This window comes from Oxyura jamaicensis, chromosome 3, assembly GCF_011077185.1.
Source record: "Oxyura jamaicensis isolate SHBP4307 breed ruddy duck chromosome 3, BPBGC_Ojam_1.0, whole genome shotgun sequence".
NCBI classification, from domain to species: Eukaryota; Metazoa; Chordata; class Aves; order Anseriformes; family Anatidae; genus Oxyura; species Oxyura jamaicensis.
This window is the reverse complement of record NC_048895.1, coordinates 85,452,116-85,474,044: the sequence shown is the minus strand read 5'-3', so window position 1 is coordinate 85,474,044 and position 21,929 is coordinate 85,452,116. Positions and strand designations below refer to the sequence as shown.

At 35.7% G+C, this 21,929-nt stretch overlaps 1 protein-coding gene and 1 long non-coding RNA gene across 2 annotated transcripts in view; one reads left to right on the top strand and one right to left on the bottom strand.

Annotated features, from left to right (window-relative positions):
- Window positions 1-18,404, bottom strand: part of IMPG1 (interphotoreceptor matrix proteoglycan 1) — a 62,955-nt gene extending 44,551 nt beyond the window's left edge. Inside the window, exons 1-4 of the mRNA XM_035320938.1 lie at window positions 18,207-18,404; window positions 6,038-6,268; window positions 520-686; window positions 281-309 (exon numbers count right to left, since the gene is read on the bottom strand). Coding sequence (XP_035176829.1) covers window positions 281-309; window positions 520-686; window positions 6,038-6,268; window positions 18,207-18,273 — 494 coding nt within the window. The 5' untranslated portion in view covers window positions 18,274-18,404. The remainder of the gene's footprint in view (window positions 1-280; window positions 310-519; window positions 687-6,037; window positions 6,269-18,206) is intronic.
- Window positions 14,960-21,542, top strand: LOC118163868. Its single transcript, XR_004749226.1, has 3 exons — window positions 14,960-15,062; window positions 18,450-18,988; window positions 20,025-21,542. It is a non-coding gene; the product is annotated as an uncharacterized LOC118163868 (long non-coding RNA).
- Window positions 21,543-21,929: the final 387 nt, after the last annotated feature.

Here is a 21,929-nt window from a genome sequence, read left to right as displayed (position 1 = left end):
TGTAAGGCCATAGCTCTGCCAGAGATTCATGCTTACATTAGTCTAAGAAAACCTCCTGTGCTGTCTCCAGGTGAACAGGCAACTCAGATATTTGCCTGCCTTAGTTATTTGTGATTCAGTTACTGTGATCTATAACACATACAGCATACATATCTTTCACAGCACACACGAAATACATCACAGTGCTATATATATATGCTCACATCCACACACATCTACACATATCTTTTTCATAAAAGTCAGTAACATCAAGTGATGAGGTTCTACTTGTGTTACTTACCTTTCCTGGAAGGTTCTATGTTTTACTCGCTGCGAAAAGATTAAGAAAAACAGCGTTTTACTAGTGGATGTGTCCAACCATTGAGCAGAAGCCTGTTAGCTCTTTGTTTATTTTTTAACATTTTTCTTCTAGCACATGCCCCCTCCTCTTCCTGAGCAATATTTTGCCCATATATATGCAGATGGGGAAGCAACTTGGAAGTCTCCCTCAGTTTCAAAATAAATGTCAGTAATCCTTACCCGTTGGATTATTTCCAGGTGCTCTTGGGAATTGCTGAAGTTTTTGCCAATGTCAAATATGCAGAAGGTTTCCCTCTGGCAGGCAGTAACCCAGTTCTGATATTCAGAAGTATCAGGAATCCGATCCAGAAAAATACGAAAGGCTTCCCACACAGCTTCCTGGCAGACTGAGTAAGAAGAAAGGGGCTAGGGATGGATGCTTTGTACCAAAAAGTAAAGTTGAAAGCCTTTTTTAAAGAGATTTGGGATTTACACATTTTACTGTACTTAGTAAATAAATCCATCTTCTGGGTATTTCTAGGTCTTTTAAGTATTTTTGAGTTGACAGTCATTTGCCTTAATGCTGAAGGATTAGTTTTCTCTGAGTTAAGGACTGTAATTTCCCCATTTTAAAAAACAGATTAACTTGGTATAACATCATCAGCATGAAGAAAGGGCAAACACAAAGCACACTTTGGTCACTTCAAAAATACATACAGTGGAGGTTCCAGTGACAGCAAACAGGGAGGTAGATTAAAAAAAAATCTAGCAGTCTTCATAATTGAATAATCAAAATTTTAACTGTATATAAAAGTTTTGTACATCAGAATGGTTAATTGGGCATAGAATAAGCTAAGTAGAACATATGTAAGATTTTGATATTCATACAATCATTTAGTTTGGAAAAGACCTCTGGAAAAGCTCAACCATTTACCTAGCACTGCCAAGTCTACCACTAAACCATATCCCTAAGCACCACATCTACATGTTTTTTGAATACCTCCAAGGATGGTGACTTAACAACTTCCATGAGCAGACTTTTACTGTGCCTCACAACCACTTCAGTGAAGAATTTTTTCCTAATATCAGATCTAAACCTTCCCTGGTGCAACTTGGGGCCATTTCCTCTTGTCCTATTGCTTGTTCCTTGGGAGAAGAGACTGCCACCCCACCCTGATACAGCCTCATAGTTGTAGAGAGTGATAAGCTCTCCCCTGAGCCTCCTTTTCTTCTGAGGAGGGGGAGCGAGAGAGCTGTTGTGATGGAGTTCATCTGCCTAGCAAGGTAAAACCACCACATCCTGGCTAAATAACCAATACAGAGCCCTGGAGGATACAACTTGTGACCAGCCTCCAGCTGGATTTAACTCTGTTCACCACAACACTTTTGGCCTAGCCACCCAGCCAGTTTTTTACCCAGAAAAGCATATACCCATCCAAGCCATAGACAGCCAGTTTCTCCAGGAGAATGCTGTGGGAAATGTTGTCAAAAGTTTTACTAAAGTCTGGGTAGGTAACATTCACAGCCTTTCCCTCTTCCACTAAGTAGGGTACCTTGTCTTGGAAGGAGATAAGGTTCAGCAAGCAGGACCTGCCTTTTATAAGCCCATGCTTACTGGATTGTCCTGCACGTGCCGTGTACTGTCATTCAAGATGATATACTCCGTAACCTTCCCTGGCACTGAGGTCAGACTGACAGTCTGGGTCCTCCTTCTGGCCCATCTTCAATGGAAAATATATTTTTTTAAATGCATCAGGCTAAATTGATTTTCTTATGTTCTACATTTGCAATGCTTTTAGACTTCTCAAAGTCTTAAGGACTTCCTGTAGCATATACATGCTTTTATGTTTCTTTAAGCTCCTCTGGAAAACTTGAATGACTTAGTATGGGTAAAATTCCTTTGGAAAGAACACCATTTCCTTCCTTTCTAGACAACTGTACACACTCATGTATTCAATATTAAAAATCTCCTCCATGGTGATGAATTACCCAGTTAAATGCCAAGCTACATCAGACAAGATTAACAGGGACTGTGGCAGCAGAGAGAACAGTAGCATTCTGTATTATTTAGGGAAATGAAAGTGAACACAATGAAAATATGACAGCAATGGGGAATTGGAAGAGATGGTATTCAGGAATGGCTGTAAAGGACATTAATTTACTGGATGCTAACTGATTTAAGTACATGACAGTAATAAAAATATGTAATAATGGAGATTAGTACTTGTATGTAATTCCATTGGCTCACTGCTTATGCAAGAAAGCTGTAAAGTTGAGCTGTAGCATGATAGAAACCCAGAATGCATATTAGAGCCTGGCCTTGTTTTTTTGAACTATTTTCTAGTAATCAGGGTCTACACTTCTGAGTGCACTTTTACCAGCATCTTGTTGAAGTCTCCTCTTTGTTTTAAGTTGAAACCATTTCTAATTTCAGACAATTCTGGAAGATAAACTGATCCCTCCTCCAGGCAGCTACTGCGTACCTGACTAACTATGCAAGTCTTTGTATTTGTGTTCAGACACCATAAAATCCATACACCCAGAATGTTGGGATTTCACTTCACTTACTTTGCACAGTCTCCAACTAAGCCTTGAATGTCACCTGTCTGTACCTGGGTCACATTTAAAACCACTGAGTGGTGCAAAGAGATAGCTAGATTAGCTCAGGCTAGCACAGTCCTTGCCAAGATGTGCTGTTCTGCATGGACATCCTTGCTCACTTATAGAAATGCCCACTTCTTCAGGTTGACCCCTGCAGGGCCTGTGAATGCAGTTGTAGAAGATAACCAACATGGCTTGGTGGCAGCTAGAATGAATACGCTTTGAGCAACATCAGTTCAGTTTGTTGGAGCTATTGCCCTATGCCCTTTAGTGGGTGACTGCCTCTGTTGCTACTTGGTGATTCCTCTGGTATTCTTCGTCATAAAAGCCAGCTGTATTTTCAGCTTTATAAAAGGATAATGTTCCCTCACTTGAGATGAAGGAACAGGCTTCTTCAAAATGTTGTTTAAAGTTAAATGCTTTTAGAGAAGGGGAATTTCAAACAAAGTAGAAAAAGCATTTTAATAAAGCCTTGGTGGCAATTTAAAAACTGTTCCCTTTAGCACTTTACTTTGCAGAGTTCATTACTGTGAGATGGGACATTTATTTTCAATACTTGATACATGCTTTGACTTACGGTGAGATAATTATCTGCATTATCTAAAATACAAGTGTCTCTGCAATTAGTGTAATCAGTCCTAGAAATGGATATTCTCAAAACTTGCTGTAGGGATGTACTCACGTAGCGGTATTAGGGCACTATAATAATAACTCAGCAACCACCTGCCCTCCCTGTAGAGCAGCTGTATGTGGAGCAGAGGTGGCCAGGTTATTAAAAAGCAACAAGATGTCTTTTGAAAAGATTTTCATTATGAGCTAGCAGCTAGAGATTCTTTCTATCATTTTTTTCCTCATATCTCTCTGGCATCTTGTTTTTCTGTGTAGCAACTGTTGAATAAAGATATAATATCTGATGAAAATCCAGTTTTCAGGGTTTAAATAAACATGACATGTGGCCAGGCATCATAACTGATTCTATGCATGTTCTCAGTTTGCCCCACATAAAGGACTGTCTTCATCCTGATGAAGGTTTTTTATTAGTAACTCTCTGAGCATATATATCTGAGCAGTGTTTTGTTATGTGCTCATTTCTGATGGTGTTTTCGTGTGAATTAATTAGAATATTCAAAAAGAAAATATAGTAATTTCCCTAAGGAAGCGCTAAAATTCTCTAGAGGACAGATACGATCCACAGTGTTTTCACACATCTAAATATTTCATGGGACTTAGAGGGGTGGAAGTGGTCTTCTAAACTTTAGATAAGAAAAACAATGTACCTGAAGGTATGTCTACAAAACAAAATGGCGATAAGATTGTCCCACTCTTAGGCTGTCTAGTGAAGGCTGAAAGACTCCAGCATGGCTACCAAATCATCTTTCCATGAAGGCTTGTACTGTGGTTACTAGGTGTAGTTTCAGGTATAATGCTAGAATCACAAAGTTTTCACCTCTTTTTTTTTTTTTTTTCTTTTTTTTTTTTCTTTTTTATTTTATTTATTTTTTTTTTTTCTTCATTTAACACTTTCATCAGGTACATTTGCATGCTCAGCTGGGAGGGCAGAAGCCATGAGTTTTGATCTTTTCCTTGAAGGAAATTTTTCTTTTTGAGGTTTTAACCAGGAACATTATAATGCAAAATGTGCAAATATTCAAGAGAACAGAAACACTTTTTCTGAATGAGTATACCAATTATTTAGCTGCAGTCATCTGCTCTCTTGTGTACTTTTGGGGAAGAACTTCAGATTCAACTGTACTTCAGAAGAACTGTGTGACACCTACTCAGAAGAGTTTGTGAGTGTATAATGTTCTGCTAGGAAAGAGGAGGTGTAAGTTTGAGTATGCTTGCACAAGGCTTACAAAACTCAATCTCCCACTCTGAAGTGATGTGCTGCTCTCCAAAAAGATGTTAGTAGCATGCTCATCAATTTTAAAGGAAAATGTCACAGCTGCCATTCCTTAAATTCAGATTAATGGTAGCTGCCTGTCCTAGGAGACCTTGTTTTATGACCAATCAGGGACATAACTAGAGAGTTTTAAGGATTTTCAGGATTAATTCCCGTTTAAGAAAGGCTTTTTGGATCAGCCTCTTTGACATAGGTTTCAGAGTTTTCTCCAATGCCCACTGGTGCAGAATTCAGTCCTACAATAGATTCCAAACATGTTTCTATCCATAGACATTGATGTTGCTTGTCCATTCTGCCTATGGAAAGTGGCTACTGGAGTAAAATTTTTGCAGCTGTACATCCAGATTACACTTCAGAGGGAACAGGTTGGTTCACTGAAAGGGAGCTGGGGAGCAACCAAGTTAGAATACATATATGTGAATGATTGGAGACCCATACAGAGGAACAGATACATAAATTAAGATGATTTAAGAGAGTAGAAGTTGCCTTAAATACTTGCATCCCTGAAGTGCTGACTATGTTTTAGAGTTATATTTGGTCTATTTATTTGCAACTCCAAAATATGATTTTTTAAAGAAATACAAATTGGAACAGTCACTGAATGGGGAAAGAGAGAGAGAGGAAGATAGGAAATATCAAAAACTGTTTGCACTATTCTCTATAGGGACCTAAAATTAGAGTGGTAACTCTATAAGCTCTCTACAGTCAAGGGAGGAAAAGAAAGGGAGGGAGGGATAGAGGGATTTGGGAAAGAGCAGAAAAAAACATTCTAGATTTTAAAAATAAGACTAACATCTTGGCAGGTGCTGCTGCAATTATATTAGTGCTTGTGTTGTACCAACACTTCCATAGACTTAATACAAGTACAGATACACCAATCTATTCAAGAAATGGCATTTGAATAGTTTCTGTAAATGTCTTGAATGGGTGGGATTAATTCTGAGTAGCAGTACATCTTTACACAGTAGTGCAAGAATAATTTGGTCTTCAAGTTCTGTCATGCTCTAAAAATATGCAATTACATTGATATCATTAGTCTTTTGAGTGCCTTTTTTTTTTTTTTTTTTTTTTTTTTTTTTTTTTTTTCCTGTTCTGGAAATTGCCTGTCTTGACCTGTGCTGATTTGCATGTAATATTTAATCATAAAGTAAATATCAGATACATTTTCTAGAGCTAAAAAACAAGATTCTGAAAAATCACTAGGTTTTGTCAATACTTTCAGGGAAGAATCACAGGCTACAATCATTATCTTACCTCTTAATCTATAATAAGCTTGGTGACTGGCTAAAATCTGCTTCACTGATTCTTGTGGGCAAACTTTCACACCAGTTGAGAAAAAGGATGACCTCTTTGTTCGGTGTTTTGCCATGTCAAATATCCGCCTTATGGTTGACACTCTGGACCTCTTTGTTGTTCTTTCTGTTTTGTCTGACCCTGAGGCATCTGCTAGATGTTTGGCTTCATGATTTATTTTACTAGGGCTTTCTGGAAAAGATAAAAGGTAAACATACATAAAGATACATTGAATAGGCAGTAAGCAAGATCATGACTGGAAAATACTTGTGAATCTGAGAGCTCTTTGTTTTTAACTGTAATGGTGTTTTCAATGTACAGAATGAATTAATATATTGAGGAGAAACGTTCATTGATCATGCTGGGCAACCATGACTCAAAAAACTGGTAACTAATTTCCTTATAACTCATTATGTGACTGTCAGTTCACACACAGTAAAGGTTTCAGAAGCCCTAAATCTTGTTTTCAGTAGTGTCCTTGGGTTAGATCCACAAAGGATACTTAGGTGTTCGAAGTCTGTGCTACAGCATCTCATTTGTGAGACTATAACCCCATAGGGAAGTTTACAGCACTCTGTTAAGTAACTATGGAGCTTGTGGAAAGTGAAACATCTGTATTAGCTTGCAGTACAAAAAGATGTCTATACTAACAAATACGTAATATGAGAAATAGTAGTACCTTAAATGGGTACCCTTTCAGATGTTCTTGTCTTTGCTCTGGGCTGCAGGTCACATCTCCCTTCACATTGTCTTGAACCCTGGGAACTAGACACTGAAATACATCCTTTCAAAAGCTGAATAGGAGGAGTTTAATTGTCTTTGGGGAAAGAAGTAGCTGTTTCCAATCTTCCTCTTTTACTCCACAGTGCACTCCTCTTTCCATCCCTCACCAAAACAGATGTATTAATCAGAACAGACTGCAATTATGCTTCTTTGACACTGCATGATAGTGTCAGGAATGCTCTAGCTCTTTGTATCTCAATAGATCTTTAATTATTCCCAGAAAAGTGGAACAGCTACAGTAGAAAAAAGTGAGATCACTAAGTGGAAATTGAACAGCTAGGCTCAAGTTTTACTTATGCAGCTATTCATTTATGAAAAGTGTTCTCCAAATACAATCAAACACAGAAACCCCCATATTAGAATGCACACAAAAACTCAAGACTCAGTTGGTCACGCTTCCTAAATGTATGAGATTCTCTATTATGTGACTTAGCAGCTAAATTTCATGTTAAAATTTTAACAATAAAAACAGGTATACATTTAAGCAAGCTGAAGTACAACATTTTGTAGGATCATGCAACAGTACCCATTACTGTATTTTAGATTATCTCCCAAAATTTTGCATACATTTTAATAAAGATATTAAAGTTCATATAAAATATCTATTTCATTTCATTTTCATACTTTTGATGTTATGCATTTTCATATGCTTCGATGAAAAATGAAGTAAAATGTAATCAGAATACGAGGCTTGTTGGAAGAACTTTTTAGAAAAGAAAGGGTAAATTTTGTAGATAACTGGAAAACTTGAAGGAAGAAGATGTAAGAAAAGCATGGTATATGTGTGCCTGAATTATTGTTTTAATGAATGGTTTAAAAATTTGTAAAAGGTTAATAAAATGAAATAATATGGTTCAAAAGAAATAAGTTTAGTGAGAGTAATGTTAAAAAATAAGAGTAAAACACTGTGAGTTTGCAGGATAAAGAAGAAATAGCACGCTGCATTTAATAAATGTTAATTATCATGTACTTATACTAATCAAGAAAAAATAAGGAAGGTAGAAACACAGTATCTTGACAATTGGAAACTTTGTTAATTAAATGTTTAAAGATAAGTTAGCATCTGATCAATAAGAGAAAAACAAAGGAAAAGCATACAAGTGCAAAAAGAACAGTACTTCAAGTAAAGAATGGGAGAAATTCTACCATATATGCCAGTGTACATATGTATCTTGGTTCTTATTTAACTTCAGAATTAACATTCAAATTTTTCTGTGTAAAAAACATAATAATGACATTTATATTATGAAATATTTGGTATTCTAATATGGAAAGAAATTGAGTGCTTGATTATGAATAATATTTTAAAAATATAGGAGTTTATACAATGAAAGCAACAGGCAATTTTTATGGTTTTGCAGAACGTGCTAGAGGCAGCAGCTGACATGAGTAGAATTATCTAATTGTTGTAAAGTAAATGAAAATGATGATGTAGTCATATAATGTTTGTTATAGAATCATTGACAGTAACGAGTTTTCCAGAGTAATATCAGATCATATCACAGTAATATCATATCAGATCATGGAACATAAAGGTAACACTGCATAAAAGGAACTTGCTCTGTGAAAATGTGGTCTTGTGTCCACCAGAAATCACAAGGGCCCAAACACTGGACACTGAATCATTCAGGACACTGAAAGATTTGAATGATATATGGGGAGAGAGTAATAAAGTTACCACCAAGGAAGATCCACTGCCAGTAAAATCGCAGAGTAGTCCCCTCAAATCTTCTAAAATAACATACCAATAATCTACATGGAAAGAAGCCAGTTGTAAGTCTATTACCTGTTATGAGCTCTATTAACCGCGATAGCCCAGCTGCCCAGGGAGTCTGACCAACTGGGGTGGAGGATTTTGTCATTAAGCTCTTTGATAGCTTTTGCATGGAGCAGAGGCCTTTCTTGAAGGATTTGCTTCTTCCCCAGGATTTACCCCTAAGTCATTAACTTGAATTAAGAATTATACTATACTAAGACTAAGAGAGGAGATTCTTCACAGATGATTGTTGTAATGACCTTGAATTATCTCCCTATTCTTGAATTAGGGTTATTATTTTGACTTTTCATTCTGAGAAAGTGACCACATATTTATCTGTTTACAGTTATCACGGTTCTGCTTGCCTACTCAGGGTCATTTCACTTTACCTTTGAAAATTAAGATATCATTCTATCCAAAGAGAAAAAATTAAAATGTGGTAACTAAAGTTTTTAGCAGCAGAATTCAGGGTGATATGAGGACAAAACTGTTGAAGTATGAATAATTCATCATTAAAATCATCACAAGGTCTGACATGTATGATAAAACTGATAAATCTGAAAAATAAGTTAGGATATTCTTAGGAAACCAAAGAATGCTTGATTGATAAATGAGACATACTGCCTTCAGAGTGAAATTATTATTAATTAAAAGACAGGGCTTATTTAAGTGGAACTACTGAAATAGAACAAGAGAAATGCTTATTAAAGAGGATGAATTAAAGAAAGATGTCATAGTTGTGCTTATGTGATCCAATTAAATATATAGCAGGGCCAGCAGGGCCAGCAGGACCAACAACCCCGATATTGATAATTCAACCAGTAACAAAAGCAAGGATGATTAGTCATGGAAGTTGATCCTGAGATCTCTGAAAGGGCTTATTAGTGTAAACACCAGATGGAATGCAGAAAGCACAAACAGCGGTAATGTCCTGGTCTCTTCTCTCAGAGTCAGTCTCCTCCTGTCATGGGAGTAGTGAGCACCCCAAATTCAAATGGTGCTTGACACTGACAGACAGGCTGCCTATGGTGTGTTCTCTCCTTATATACTTTTTAATATTCTTTTTACGCCACATTGCCTCAATCCTATTTGCATGGGAAAGGTCTGAACAGATTGAAGGGGCTTAGATGAGCAGGGAAAGATTAACGTATGGCATGGCTTTATGCAGCCTAGGTCCTGCATAGGAGTACAAGATTATATGTCTTGCTTGTACTTATCTTTGGGTCCTATACATTCTTTAACTATTGTTAAGGCACACAGTGAAAGAACTGATGGCAACATTCATTGCATCCTGGAGGGTAGTGAGTCTTATCTAGGGTCTACCTGAGGTAGCTGAGGCACTGGAGGTAGCTCAGTTTGCATCTCACTTCTTCAGGCTTATTGTACTCAGTCAGTGAACTGCTGAAAGAAAAGGAACTGACATAGGTGCCTAGCCTCAGAAGAAGTTGAACACTGGCCAGAGGAGAATGCCTGTATATTCCTAAAAGAGAGAAAGTGGGCTAAGGAATTTATCCTAAAAATAAATTGAATTTTATTTCCTCAAAATTGATATTGGCAACAATAAGCGAGGTGATTCCTATTTGACATGTTGGCTTGTGTTAAATGTCACTGAATAGTAACATCACCTATGGAATGAGGCTTGGGTATCCAGCTGTGGCAAAGATCTATGAGGGCCGGGGCCAGGGCCAGGCCTCCAGCATGGAAGACCCTGTGTTCAATTGACCTATGTCATAGAATCATAGAATAGTTTACATTGGAAAGGACCACAAAGACCATCTAATTCCAACCCCCATACCATGGGAAGGGACACATTCCACTAGATCAGGTTGCTTAAAATTTCCACTAGAAAACCTTCTGCACAAGTATCATGAAGTTGCTGTCTACATACCCAGCACCAGAGAACCTCTACTGTACCTACCAGTACCTTGTGTTATACTAGATTCAGTGTTATATGTCAAGGAGGTGCTAGGCCCTGCCTGTGCAGTGGGGACTCTGTACTAAAGACACAAAGAATCTGACATCTGTCTCTCACTTGCATTCAGCATGACAAAACATTACCTGCACATGTTCAAAAACTGTGTTCAAGCCCACTACGACTCAGGAGAGGTGTGACAGGCTCCTTGTTTGGAGCTAAAATATCAGGGTACTTAAAAGATAGATTCTGTAATTTTCAGCCTTTTAAAGCTTATGTTTTTGTTTTGATCTGGATCAGTAACAAGGGAGTTTCCTTCCTGAGAATTCAGGAAAATGGTGGGATTTCATAAATCCTCTTTCTTGGTAGGAATGCATGACAATGCTCCTTTAAACCTCTATGGAAGACAAAGATTGTATTAACATCGTATTGAAACAAGACAAGACTTCCATGAATTCTTATGTGTTATATTCATGTAGTTTTTCTTCTGTGAAAAATATTAAATATTTGGTTATAGTGAAACAGTACGCAGTAAATCCGGAGAAGAACGTGATAAAAGATTTTGAAATATATGGTTATAGTAATGACAATAGTAAAAGTCTAATTTTATTTATTAATTTTTCTAATTTTTCTTTTATTTATTTATTTTTAGTGGTGATAAAAGGTGATACATTCAAAGCTAGCAGAGAATTATGTAATAGAAGTTTATTCTTCTTGTTCAAAACCCTTTAACCCAGATCTACATTTCGGTACCAAAGACCAGCTTTAATTAACCAAGGTGCTTTGGAATGTCATTAAGTGTGAAAAAATTCATATCTGCAAGTAGTTAACATTGGAAAACTAAACTAGACATCATAGCCTCACAGCTGTTCCATTCCTCCTAACTACTCACAGAAATCTGTGTGGTTTTCTATGCCAAGTGGAGAAATACAATTGTTAAATCAACTGACTTCAGAAAGTAGGCTAAGAACATGGTTGTTTGAAACACAGTTTTTATGAAATGCAAACTTAGGACCTATTACAGACCAATATAATTTTTTCTCCCTTTCTAAACAGATAATTTAGTAACATAATTGAATTATTCTAACTATAGAATTCATGATAAATGAACTGTGGTGAATTATTTACCTACTACAGTTGAGAATAGAAAACATAGTATGCTCCAGGAAGATTATTTTGCTTTTGTGAATTCAGTTGTCATATACTGAGCAACACTGACTTTGCATTCACCATAACTGTAGCCAGTACCAACCACAAATATTGAACATACAAAAAATCTGTAGTCAACACGTTATTCTGACACATTTCTTTCCTAACTGAAAGAGCACCATAAGAAACTTATGTTTTCCTTGACACCTTATGTCACATTTAGAGTAGAAATATATCCCTTCTCTTTCAGACAGATAAGTGCAAATTCTGGTGAAGAATCCTCACTGTCCAGGGTGACCTTATTGCAGCTTTTCAGTTCTTAAAGGGGGTTATAGATAAATGGAGAGCAACTTTTTGCTCAGTCAGATAATGATAGGAAAAGAGGGAATGATTTTAAACTAGAAGAGAGGAGTTTTATATTAGAGGTTAGGAGGAAATTCTTCACTCAAAGTGTGGTGAGGCACTGGCACAGGTTGCCCACAGAAGCTGTGGGTGCCCCATCCCTGGAGGTGTTCAAGGCCAGATTGGATGAGGCTGTGGCAATCTGGTCTAGTGAGAGGTGTCCCTGCCCATGGCAGGGTGGTTGGAACTAGATGATCTTTAAGGTCCCTTCCAACTCAAACTGCACTATGATTCTATGGTTCTATGATTATTCTTCAGCTCTACTAGCTGCTGGTGCTGGAATTCATAGAAAAGATACCATGCCATCTATGGTTTCATTGCCAACATCTGAATCCTCTAACAGTCCAACATTCAGACTAGAAACAACATTGAAGATTTTTTGCTTTTCAGGTTGATGTATGAAACATATATCTATTTGTATTACATTGGACATCTTAAAAGCATTTGGCCTGAAATCCTGTTCTATGATCTGATATTGTTTGCATCAAAACATTAAAGAAAATGCTTTAAATGTTTGAGTAGTTCTTGGAGGAATGGATCCATTCTGCACTGAAGAAACATTCACTTGAGCACCTCTGCTATTCATTTTCTAACCAAATTTACTCAAGATGTACAGCCACGCTCTGAGAAAGTCAGTGAGAAATTCAAGTTGCAGTGATATATTGCCATACTTATCAACATATCAACAATCACAATGGCACAAGTCAAAGAATCACAGTGCAGACCGGAATTTTTGAGGTAGCTGTATTCAAAAGTGATGATGATTACCACAGTTGCCATCCAGGATCCAGCATCCAGGATCCAGAAGCCACTGTGCCATCTCTTTGCCTGAACTTTTGTAACTTGAACTGGTCATTTTTTCCCACAGTTTAGGGCCACTCATCCTGCAATACAATATACAGTCTCTACTCAATCGATTCCTTCTTATTTTAATAGAGAGTGACTTGGTCTTAACCATACTGAACTTAGTTATCTTCCAATATGAATAGCAGAGAAGCCTAAGTGTCAAGCTCCATAGATCAATTTATGTTGGAGTCTGGAGATCACCTTATCCTATTCCTTGCTCCAAGCATTGCCATTTTCTGATCTAGATTCAATTGATCCACTTTTGATGGGGAGGAAGAGAGGGAAAAGGACCTCATTAGAACTGTCTCCATTAGTGCCATAACCACGAAATCATAAAGTAAAATGTGAATGTGCTACTACCTCCTGCCTGAAATTCCTGGGGTTTCTGTGTTGACTCACATGTATGAAAGATATACTTGGAGCATAATTACTAAAACTGACACTTTGGGTAACTTAAGTTTAGGGACACTTAGACTGTTAATACATGATTGAATAAAATCTGAGAGAGCTAGTAAAAGGTTCAGAGTGGTAAATAAGCGGGTGATCTTGGTTCTGCACCAAATGAGATATTTTAGAGAAAGTAGAACCTCACTACAGAAAAGATAAACATGGTGGCCTAAGTGCAATTAGCTATGTAGACTCCCAGTTTTCCTAATTTTTAGAAAGAATCTGGGTCCTACTGACTTGCAGATGTCTGTGTGATTAGACTCAGCTTGCTAAACTGCAGTTGTTGTGTTTTATGACTAGTGCCTCATACAGGTCAGGACTTCAGTTTTTATGTTACAGCTCAGGTCCTCATGCTTTGTCATGTGAGAATGATGGTGTTGCTTTTTCAGGTAACAAGGTTAAAACAGGTGGTATTCTTGCATACCATGATAAGGCATGCTACAATTACGTAAGGGTTTATAAACGCCTACTCTGTAGCAGGTGCTGGGGTACTTCCGGGTGATTGTTAATTCTGTGATTCCCGGATATGCTACTATTCTGAAGTGTCTGTCCAGTAAATAGAAGCTGATAGTGACAAAATGCAGTGTAGTACCAAGGCTCTTCTCCACACTTTTATAACCTACATATATATGGACATACAAGCAGATAGACAGACAGATAGCTAGAGAGATATTTCTTTTTAGGATATGTGCTGTTCAATATCACACTTTCCTACAGGGAAGGAATTGTTTGAAATGCAGTTGTGCTTGCTAAGTGCAAAATGCATAAAAATGCAGGATAGTGCACCTAATTTCTGATAAAAATGGAAGAATGATAGGGAAGGAGTAAAGGTCTCTCATTTCAAACCCAAAGGGATGGTGAATAAGACAGAAGTACAAATGAAAAGGGGAAAACATATTTTTTCCCTCTGGGAAGAAAACAAGGTTTGCTATATCTGATGAACACAGGCCATATCACCTAGTGCACTGCTGAAGCTACTAGGACACCCCAGTCAGCTGAGAAATGGAGAATCCCCAAAACAATAATCTATATTTCTAGCAGGTTAGGACCCCAAGTAAAGTTACTTTGTTGTAACCTATATGTAAAAATATATTTAAAAAGATTATATTATCAAAATATATTATATTTTAATAATATATATTTTTAAAAGTTTGTAAAGAGAGAAAATATTTTGTTATTAAGAATGTTTGTCTTGTCCACAGTTGTTTTCCGAGACTCCCCCCCACCTCCTCCCAGCTAATTGTTCAGTCACATATAGTGTCACATATTTTTCACTAATTACTGTGGAATGGATGTGATGAGAACTGTAATTAATCTTTAAGATTCCACATTGATACTTTAGTATTTTTATCCAAGTTTGTCTCTTAGTCAGGAAATAGCTATCAGTTTTGCTTTTTTTTTAAACAAAGAAACAATATTTTACTTTTCATTTGTTTATAAGCACAACCAGGACAGCTAGCTTTAATTTGGTAATCCTTGTTTTATGGGTGAAAGTAAAGAATAATCTTAATGCACAAAGCTAAAGGCTTTTTTTTTTTTTTTTTTTTTTTTTTTTTTCTTTCTTTCTTTGAAGATATATATTCTTTGTTCTCTGTTTGGCACAGGTTTGCTTAACCCTTTTTTTGAGGACAATTATAGTAATGAAGGTCTGCAACAGTTATTGTTGAATTAGAACAGTTGAGAGGGAAGTGGTAAGTCAGAATGAATTAAAATGATTTTGTAGAGCACACAGAAAGCCTTTGTGTCCTAAAGAATGACTGAGTAAATAGAGTATATTTGCTTGCTGATTAAAAACTAACACTAAGCACTCTTGAATGTTCTCTCTCTCTTGGTACATTCTCAGTACCAAGTGCTAGGATGTACTCAGCAACAGTGTATAGTTTGGGGAGTTCAGAGCTTGTCTGTATTTTGCTGGTTAGTGTGAACGTTCAATGTTTTACAATTCAGCAGTTAAAATTACTGTCATATTTTGATTGTATATATATATATATTTTTTGCCATCACACAGATTTTGTCCCCCTCACTTTCTCTGGACATTATTAGAGACAGTTTGTGTCAGGATAGTGTCAAAGATTTGAGTTGAAGTCCTGAGGTCATTTCCTGGAGTTGGCACTAGCATTGGTCAAAGATAAACACTCCATCTCTGAAGTCTTTATGTTGACAGTTTCATGTTTGTTATCTGTGGGATTGGAGGTGATACTGGACAGCCTCCAAATACCTGAGAGATGGATCTTAGTCCTAAGATAAGGTTTAGGAAGGAAGAATCAAAAGTAATTTCTGAGTAAGCCCCATTTTTGTTCACCCTAAAACACAAATGTGAGTAAAACAAGAATTTGAATTTCAGATAGTTTTGTTCATAATGAAAAATAAAATAAAAAATGATTTGGATATTTTTATTCTTTTTATTCTTATTTTAAGATTGGAGTATTTTATTTCTTAATCTTTTATTTCCTAGTTTGTCATAGCTGAAATGTACTTTAAACTAGAATAGTCCTAAAAGCCTCGAATCATCTGTGTTAGGATCTTTAATAGGTGATTAATATAAGTATTTAGACTACTGGGAGAACATGTGTACTTTTCAAAATATTTTCTCTAACTCTCTGCCCCTAATTCTCAGTCATAAAACAGTTCTGAATACATTCCTGCTCTGGTGAAGAAATTTCTTAAGACAAGCATTAAGTCCTTTGAGATTTGTATGTGTATTTGAGATAACACCACAGTTTAAAAATACTATATATAGCATAATTATATAACAATAAAAAACAGTTATTATGTATTTGTGCATACCAAATGTATTTTAAAAAACTGCTGGGAAGAAATTTTTCCAATTATCATTTACATACATATATAGATTTTTTTTTCCCCTTGAAAGCCATCAAAAATTAGAAAATTAAAATACTATTATAAAAGCTTTGATATATATTACAATGGCAGCTGAGTTGTTTGTTATATTTGAAAGGAGAAAAATACAAGATATAAAAAAGACTTTAAGCTCACAGTTAAATCATTTTCTCCCTATTTCAAGATGCTATATGTAGTGTCTTATTCAGCATTGTTTTCTGAATGTTGGTAGATTTTCCAAATACTAAGACTTCTACTGCATCTCTGAGGGGGATAAAATACAGCTCTGTATTCCCCTCTGTCAAGATACTCTCCTATAATTTTGTGACAATCTTTTATACGACATGCATTGTAACATACAAGCAAAATTTATGATGGGTGAAACTGTGACTCCATTTTTCACATTATTATTTTCTCATTCCATAACTATAAATATAGACTGTAAAGATATCATCAACCATGCATGAATTACATGGAATTTATCTTTTTCCATCAAAGAATATGCAATTTAAGTGTAAAACCAGTGTATTTTGATAAACCTTATTTTCCTTGTCAGAGATGAATTCATTCTCTCATTTTTTGCCATAGTTCCAAACTATCATTAATGATTAAATAAGACTATTGGCATGAAATTAAAAGGTAAAATCAAAGAAAAACAGAGTATAAATCTAGTGCTAGCTAATGCACTAGTTTTTCCCAAACATATTTTCAGTACTGTAATTGTCCACAAAAGCAGATTTACATAATATCAAGGAGATACATGAACTGAATTATTTTTTAAAGAAAATCTGTACACAGAAGAACAAGACTCAAAAACAAGTGATGTGGAAATAAAACTTTCCATTTCTTATTGACAGTTGACTATGTTTCACTCCATCTCTATCTCAATACCATTGGGAAGACTTTTATTATTTTATGTTCTTTGCATTTAATAAATATGCTTGCAGTTGACAGAAAATAGGAGGTCATTCATGTGGGCAAAGCATCAAGCAGTCTTCTTTTAATTTATTTTTTTTAAATATCAAAGCATAGACAGAAAAGTTAGTAAGAAAACTCCACACAATTTAAACACTTTCCCCAAACATCTAAATTGCATATGGAACCATACAGGGAAAAAATCACACCACCATTTTTTGTTTTCTGTTGTTGAAGAAGCTTTAAAATTGCTATGAACTTTGTGATGTTTTTAAAGGGAGCGTTAGCTAGCTGTTGTACTAAGTTGTCAGTATTTCTGTTTACTTGCAGATAATTTCACATATTACTACTTCATCTTATTTTCATTTAGACCTGTTTATTGGAATGCATTTAAAAATCATACTATGCATCACAAAAGGAATATATTTTGTCATGTTATTATAATTATAGGATGGTTTCTTTCTATTTTAACTTTTCCGAATATGTACTTGTGTTAGCAGATATTTCCTTTTCATTTTCCTATTGTAATATTTATATTTTCCTGCTTATTCTGTTCTGTGTATAATCTTTCTTAGCATTGCTGTTTCTTGTTTATTTGGCAGTATGTTCTATTCCTCCAAAATCTGTATTTCTAAAAGTTTTTAAGTAGTTTCTGATAATAGCTGGTAAATACAGAAATATACTTTACTTTCTCTTCATTTCAAAGATAGCAGATAATCTTCAATATCAACACTTCCTTAGACATTCTTTCAGCTGTTTTGTTCCTTCCATATAATCGTTTTTGAAGTTATATATATATTTTCATAACAGAGCATATGCAGGTGAATGGAAACTAAAATGCATCTCTTATAGAAAATGTAAAGCCAAGGGAACACACATGAGAAATATTGTCAACATTTCCATTTCCAGCTTCATAGCTGTCTCACCAACTGTGCTGTCTCTATTTGAATTGCCAAGACACCAAATTCCAAACAAATAATTAGATAATCACAAAATGACCTGATCTTTCTCTTTCCTTTTTTTTTTTTTTTTTAACCTATTTATTAAAGTTAATATAATATTTTTATATATGAACTTACCTCTGCTTTCTTGAACTTGGAGAGCAAAGCAAACGATGAAAAATATTAATCCAGTTTTCAAATGCATGCTCTCTATTGATCATTCACAGTTTTCAAGAATAATCTTGCAGGAAATAAGAACGTTGAGGTCAAGAAAGAAGACTTTTTTTTTTTTTTTTTTTTTTTAACAATTAAAATCTCCAAATATATTCCTTTTTTTTTTTTGACGCTCTTCCGATTTTGTTTCCTTTGTTATTTCTTCAGGTGTCCTCAGATGTGGGCTGCTTTGAATTGCACTCAGTTGAAGAGTGGAACGGATGCCAGAATTCAAGAGCTGGGCAAATGCCTTCAACGCAAACACTTCTAGCCTGGGGGACTGGAGTGGTAAGACAGGAGTGACGATGTTTTAAAAAAAAGCAGTGTCTGTTTCGGGAATAATCTTTTTATCTGCTGCTCAGACATAATCCCTCTTACGGTCCAGCTGGAAGAGTTTTCTTCATCTTATTAACCTTCTGGAGCAGCATCTGTCAACCCCAGTAGACTTCAGCACCACCACGATAAACAAGGGAAGTCTCTTCTAGTGCCCATTGTCTTCAAACACTGCATTTGAGCATTCCAGAGGTATGGCAAGTGAGCAGAGGTGAAATCATGGGGAAAGATGATTGGGTTATTTCCAAACCTGTGATCGCAAAAACCAGGGAACTTCCTTTGAAAAGGAAGAGACTTTCTCTGAAAGAACATACTATATTCTGCTTTCCGACTACATTTGACTTGGAAGCCCCTCTCCGTCCTCATACCGAAAAGTTGCTGTTGTGATATTTCTGTCATAGAATTGATGATGATGTTCTGTGACAGCAGGGAAATGATGTGACTCAGCAGTAAATTGCAGCAATGTTCAGGGCTGGCACAAGTTGATTCCAAGTTGGTTGTGGGGGAGGGAAAGTAGTGCATGGAAGGAGAATAAAATGAAAGAAAAACAAACAAAAAAACAAACAAAAAAACATGGTGGGAAATGATGTTTCAAGCACACAGCTATAGCTGGGCCAAGAACTGGCAGTGAGTGAATACAGTTTTCAAACAGCTCTGTTCCAGTTTCCCGAATAACTATTCCTGTTACATATTTGGAACGTATAAAAGTGCCATACTTTTTGTTTTCAAGAATGTTTTATAGTGTTTCAATAAACCTAAATTTCTACCAGGAGGGTATTTGTAAATGTCTGTCTCACTTAGAGATTTCTGTGCAACTGGATTTTAGATTAGGAAATATCTAGACTGGCAGCAACTGTGTTTTCTAGTACTGTAAGTTCAAGTTGCTTTAAGAACAACCTTCATTTGAACCCAATCAGTATTCTATTTTTACTTAGGATTTAAACAATGACAACCTCCCTCCCTTCCTGAGATAGCCTAATTTTAACTACTTGGACCAGCTAGTAAAGAGACTGATCTGAGACCAACAAGGCCTGCTTTTTCTTATTTTCCCAATGTTTTTCTTATTTCCAGTGCTCATTGTAATGCTTTATATAAATTGTATCACTTATATTGTTTTACTGTTCTAACAAAACAAATTAGGAAGACCTTGTCAGTAGCACAATGAAAGTCAGCAGTGGAGATGATCAAGATATATACCAGAGAAAATTTGAGTATTAAAGAAGGCTCATTATTTAGCAGTACCAGTATTCAACTTTACATATTTTATATATCATAATCATATGGTATGTGGTATAGTCATATACAGACTACCTCTATGATCCACATAATCGTTAGCACTCATTTATAAGCATGTTACAGTTGAAAGATGGAAGTTCCCCTAATATGTTATCTCATTGTTGATTGCTTCAGGTCTGGATCTGCAACTTTTGGAAGCACAGGGAATTTTTCTTATGGTAGTGGAATCCACTGTTTCTAGCATCATCTTCTGAAAGTGCAGGGTCGGCATTTCTGGAAATCATAAGCCATTTCTTCAGAGAACCCTAGGTACAAAACTCCCTATGGAATTTGGTGGGAATGTGATCCTTTAATTCTATTAGGAATCTAATTTAAGCATTTGACTACATTTTAAAAAGTGCAATAAAGAGATTTACTTAATTACTATGCAGAGTTGTTAGTGGAGTCTGAAGCAAGAATCAGAAAACCTTTCTTTTAAAAATGCTGAGTGAGACATTCTCATATAGGAGAAGACACATTTAAAGCTTTGTATCTTTCAGAGAATTTTTTTTTAAAAAAAAACATGTGCAGAAACAATCCTAGAAGATACCACAGTGATGTTTAGTGTCAAGGTATGACTTTCAGAAAATATTGAGCTCCATGGGTAAACTTTGACTAAAAGCTGCAGGGCTGTAGGGCGGGAATCTGCATTGGGATGCTGCCTAAATGATGAATATTTCAAGCTGTTTTCTGTTAAGGCAGTGCCTTCCATGTATTTTCTATGTATTTCCATTTAATTAAGATTTTTTTTTTCTTTTTTTCTTTTTTTTTTTTTAACTAACCTTGATAACTGGCACAGTGGAAGCAAACAAGAATGATAAACACTCATTAAAGCTAAAGCAATATTATCTAGGGACCACTCCATCTCTAAGTACTGTAGTGTTTAATTATAGGTCACTGTTAATTAATCTAGAAGCATTTCTTCTAGTTGGTTTGTTGTCAACAATAATTATATATTCTTAAAGAGGCAATTAAAAGAATTCAACTGAAATTCAATAGTGCACTACAAATACACTACCAAGACATGGGAAGGGCAAAACCGTATACTAAAATATCCTTTCATCCAAGATAAGTGCTTGTAAATGTTTTAAATCAGACCTGTCAATGGTCAACTCAATGAATCACTGCACATATCTAAAATGGTATGCTGACATGTTGTTTAAAAACAACAAAAGCTGTTTCTTTGTTTGCAGAAAAATAATAATTTAGGCCATTGAGAACCCTGTTTTGAAGATGTTTTATGTAAATGGTGGTCAAGACTGAGGTTCAAGACATTGCCACATAAAGATGATCCAAAAGTAGTTATGTATAGTGTTAAATTTTATGTACCGTACTTAGGTATGGAAATCAGGGTGCTGGCTAACTAAAGTTCCCAATGCAAAAAAGACAGATCTTCTCTTCCAAACAGGAGTCTAAATCATCTAAGTTTGTGTTCTAGTTTTAGATGTTCTGTGTCATTTTTTCCTTCTGGTCAAGCAAACTGTTTTACTTATAATTTCCATGCTGCATTTCCCTGATAAACTTGCCTCACCACAAGGAAGGGTAGATCTGTACTTATGAAGTATTTTTTAAATAATCCCAAGTCTTTCTCTGCCTCTGCGGGATCCAGACTGGTATCCTGCAACTGCTAGGCAGTAGACACAGATGTAGGCTTTTGATTAAAACTGAGGAAACCTGGGTTCTTCTGCTCCGTTCTTTGCTACTGAGTTTGGCCAAACCAAGCCTTGTCTCTCAAACTCTATATCTGCAAATGGAAGGGACAAAAATGGGGAGCTAGAAATGCATCTGTAGGAACAAACAAGAAACTAGATGTAAGAAAGATTTTTTTTTTCTTTCTCATGCAATTAAAATGTTGAGGAAATATTTCATAAAGTATTTTTTAAATTAAAAAAATGAGTTGAATTATTATTTTATTTTTTTCAGATATTCTAGTTTCTATATGAAAGTTAGGCATCAGCACTACTCCTGTATTAATGAGTTGTGAAGAAACCAAGTTGTCTTTTTGTTAAGCTTTTCCAGTTTAGTGGTATTTGTACTTTG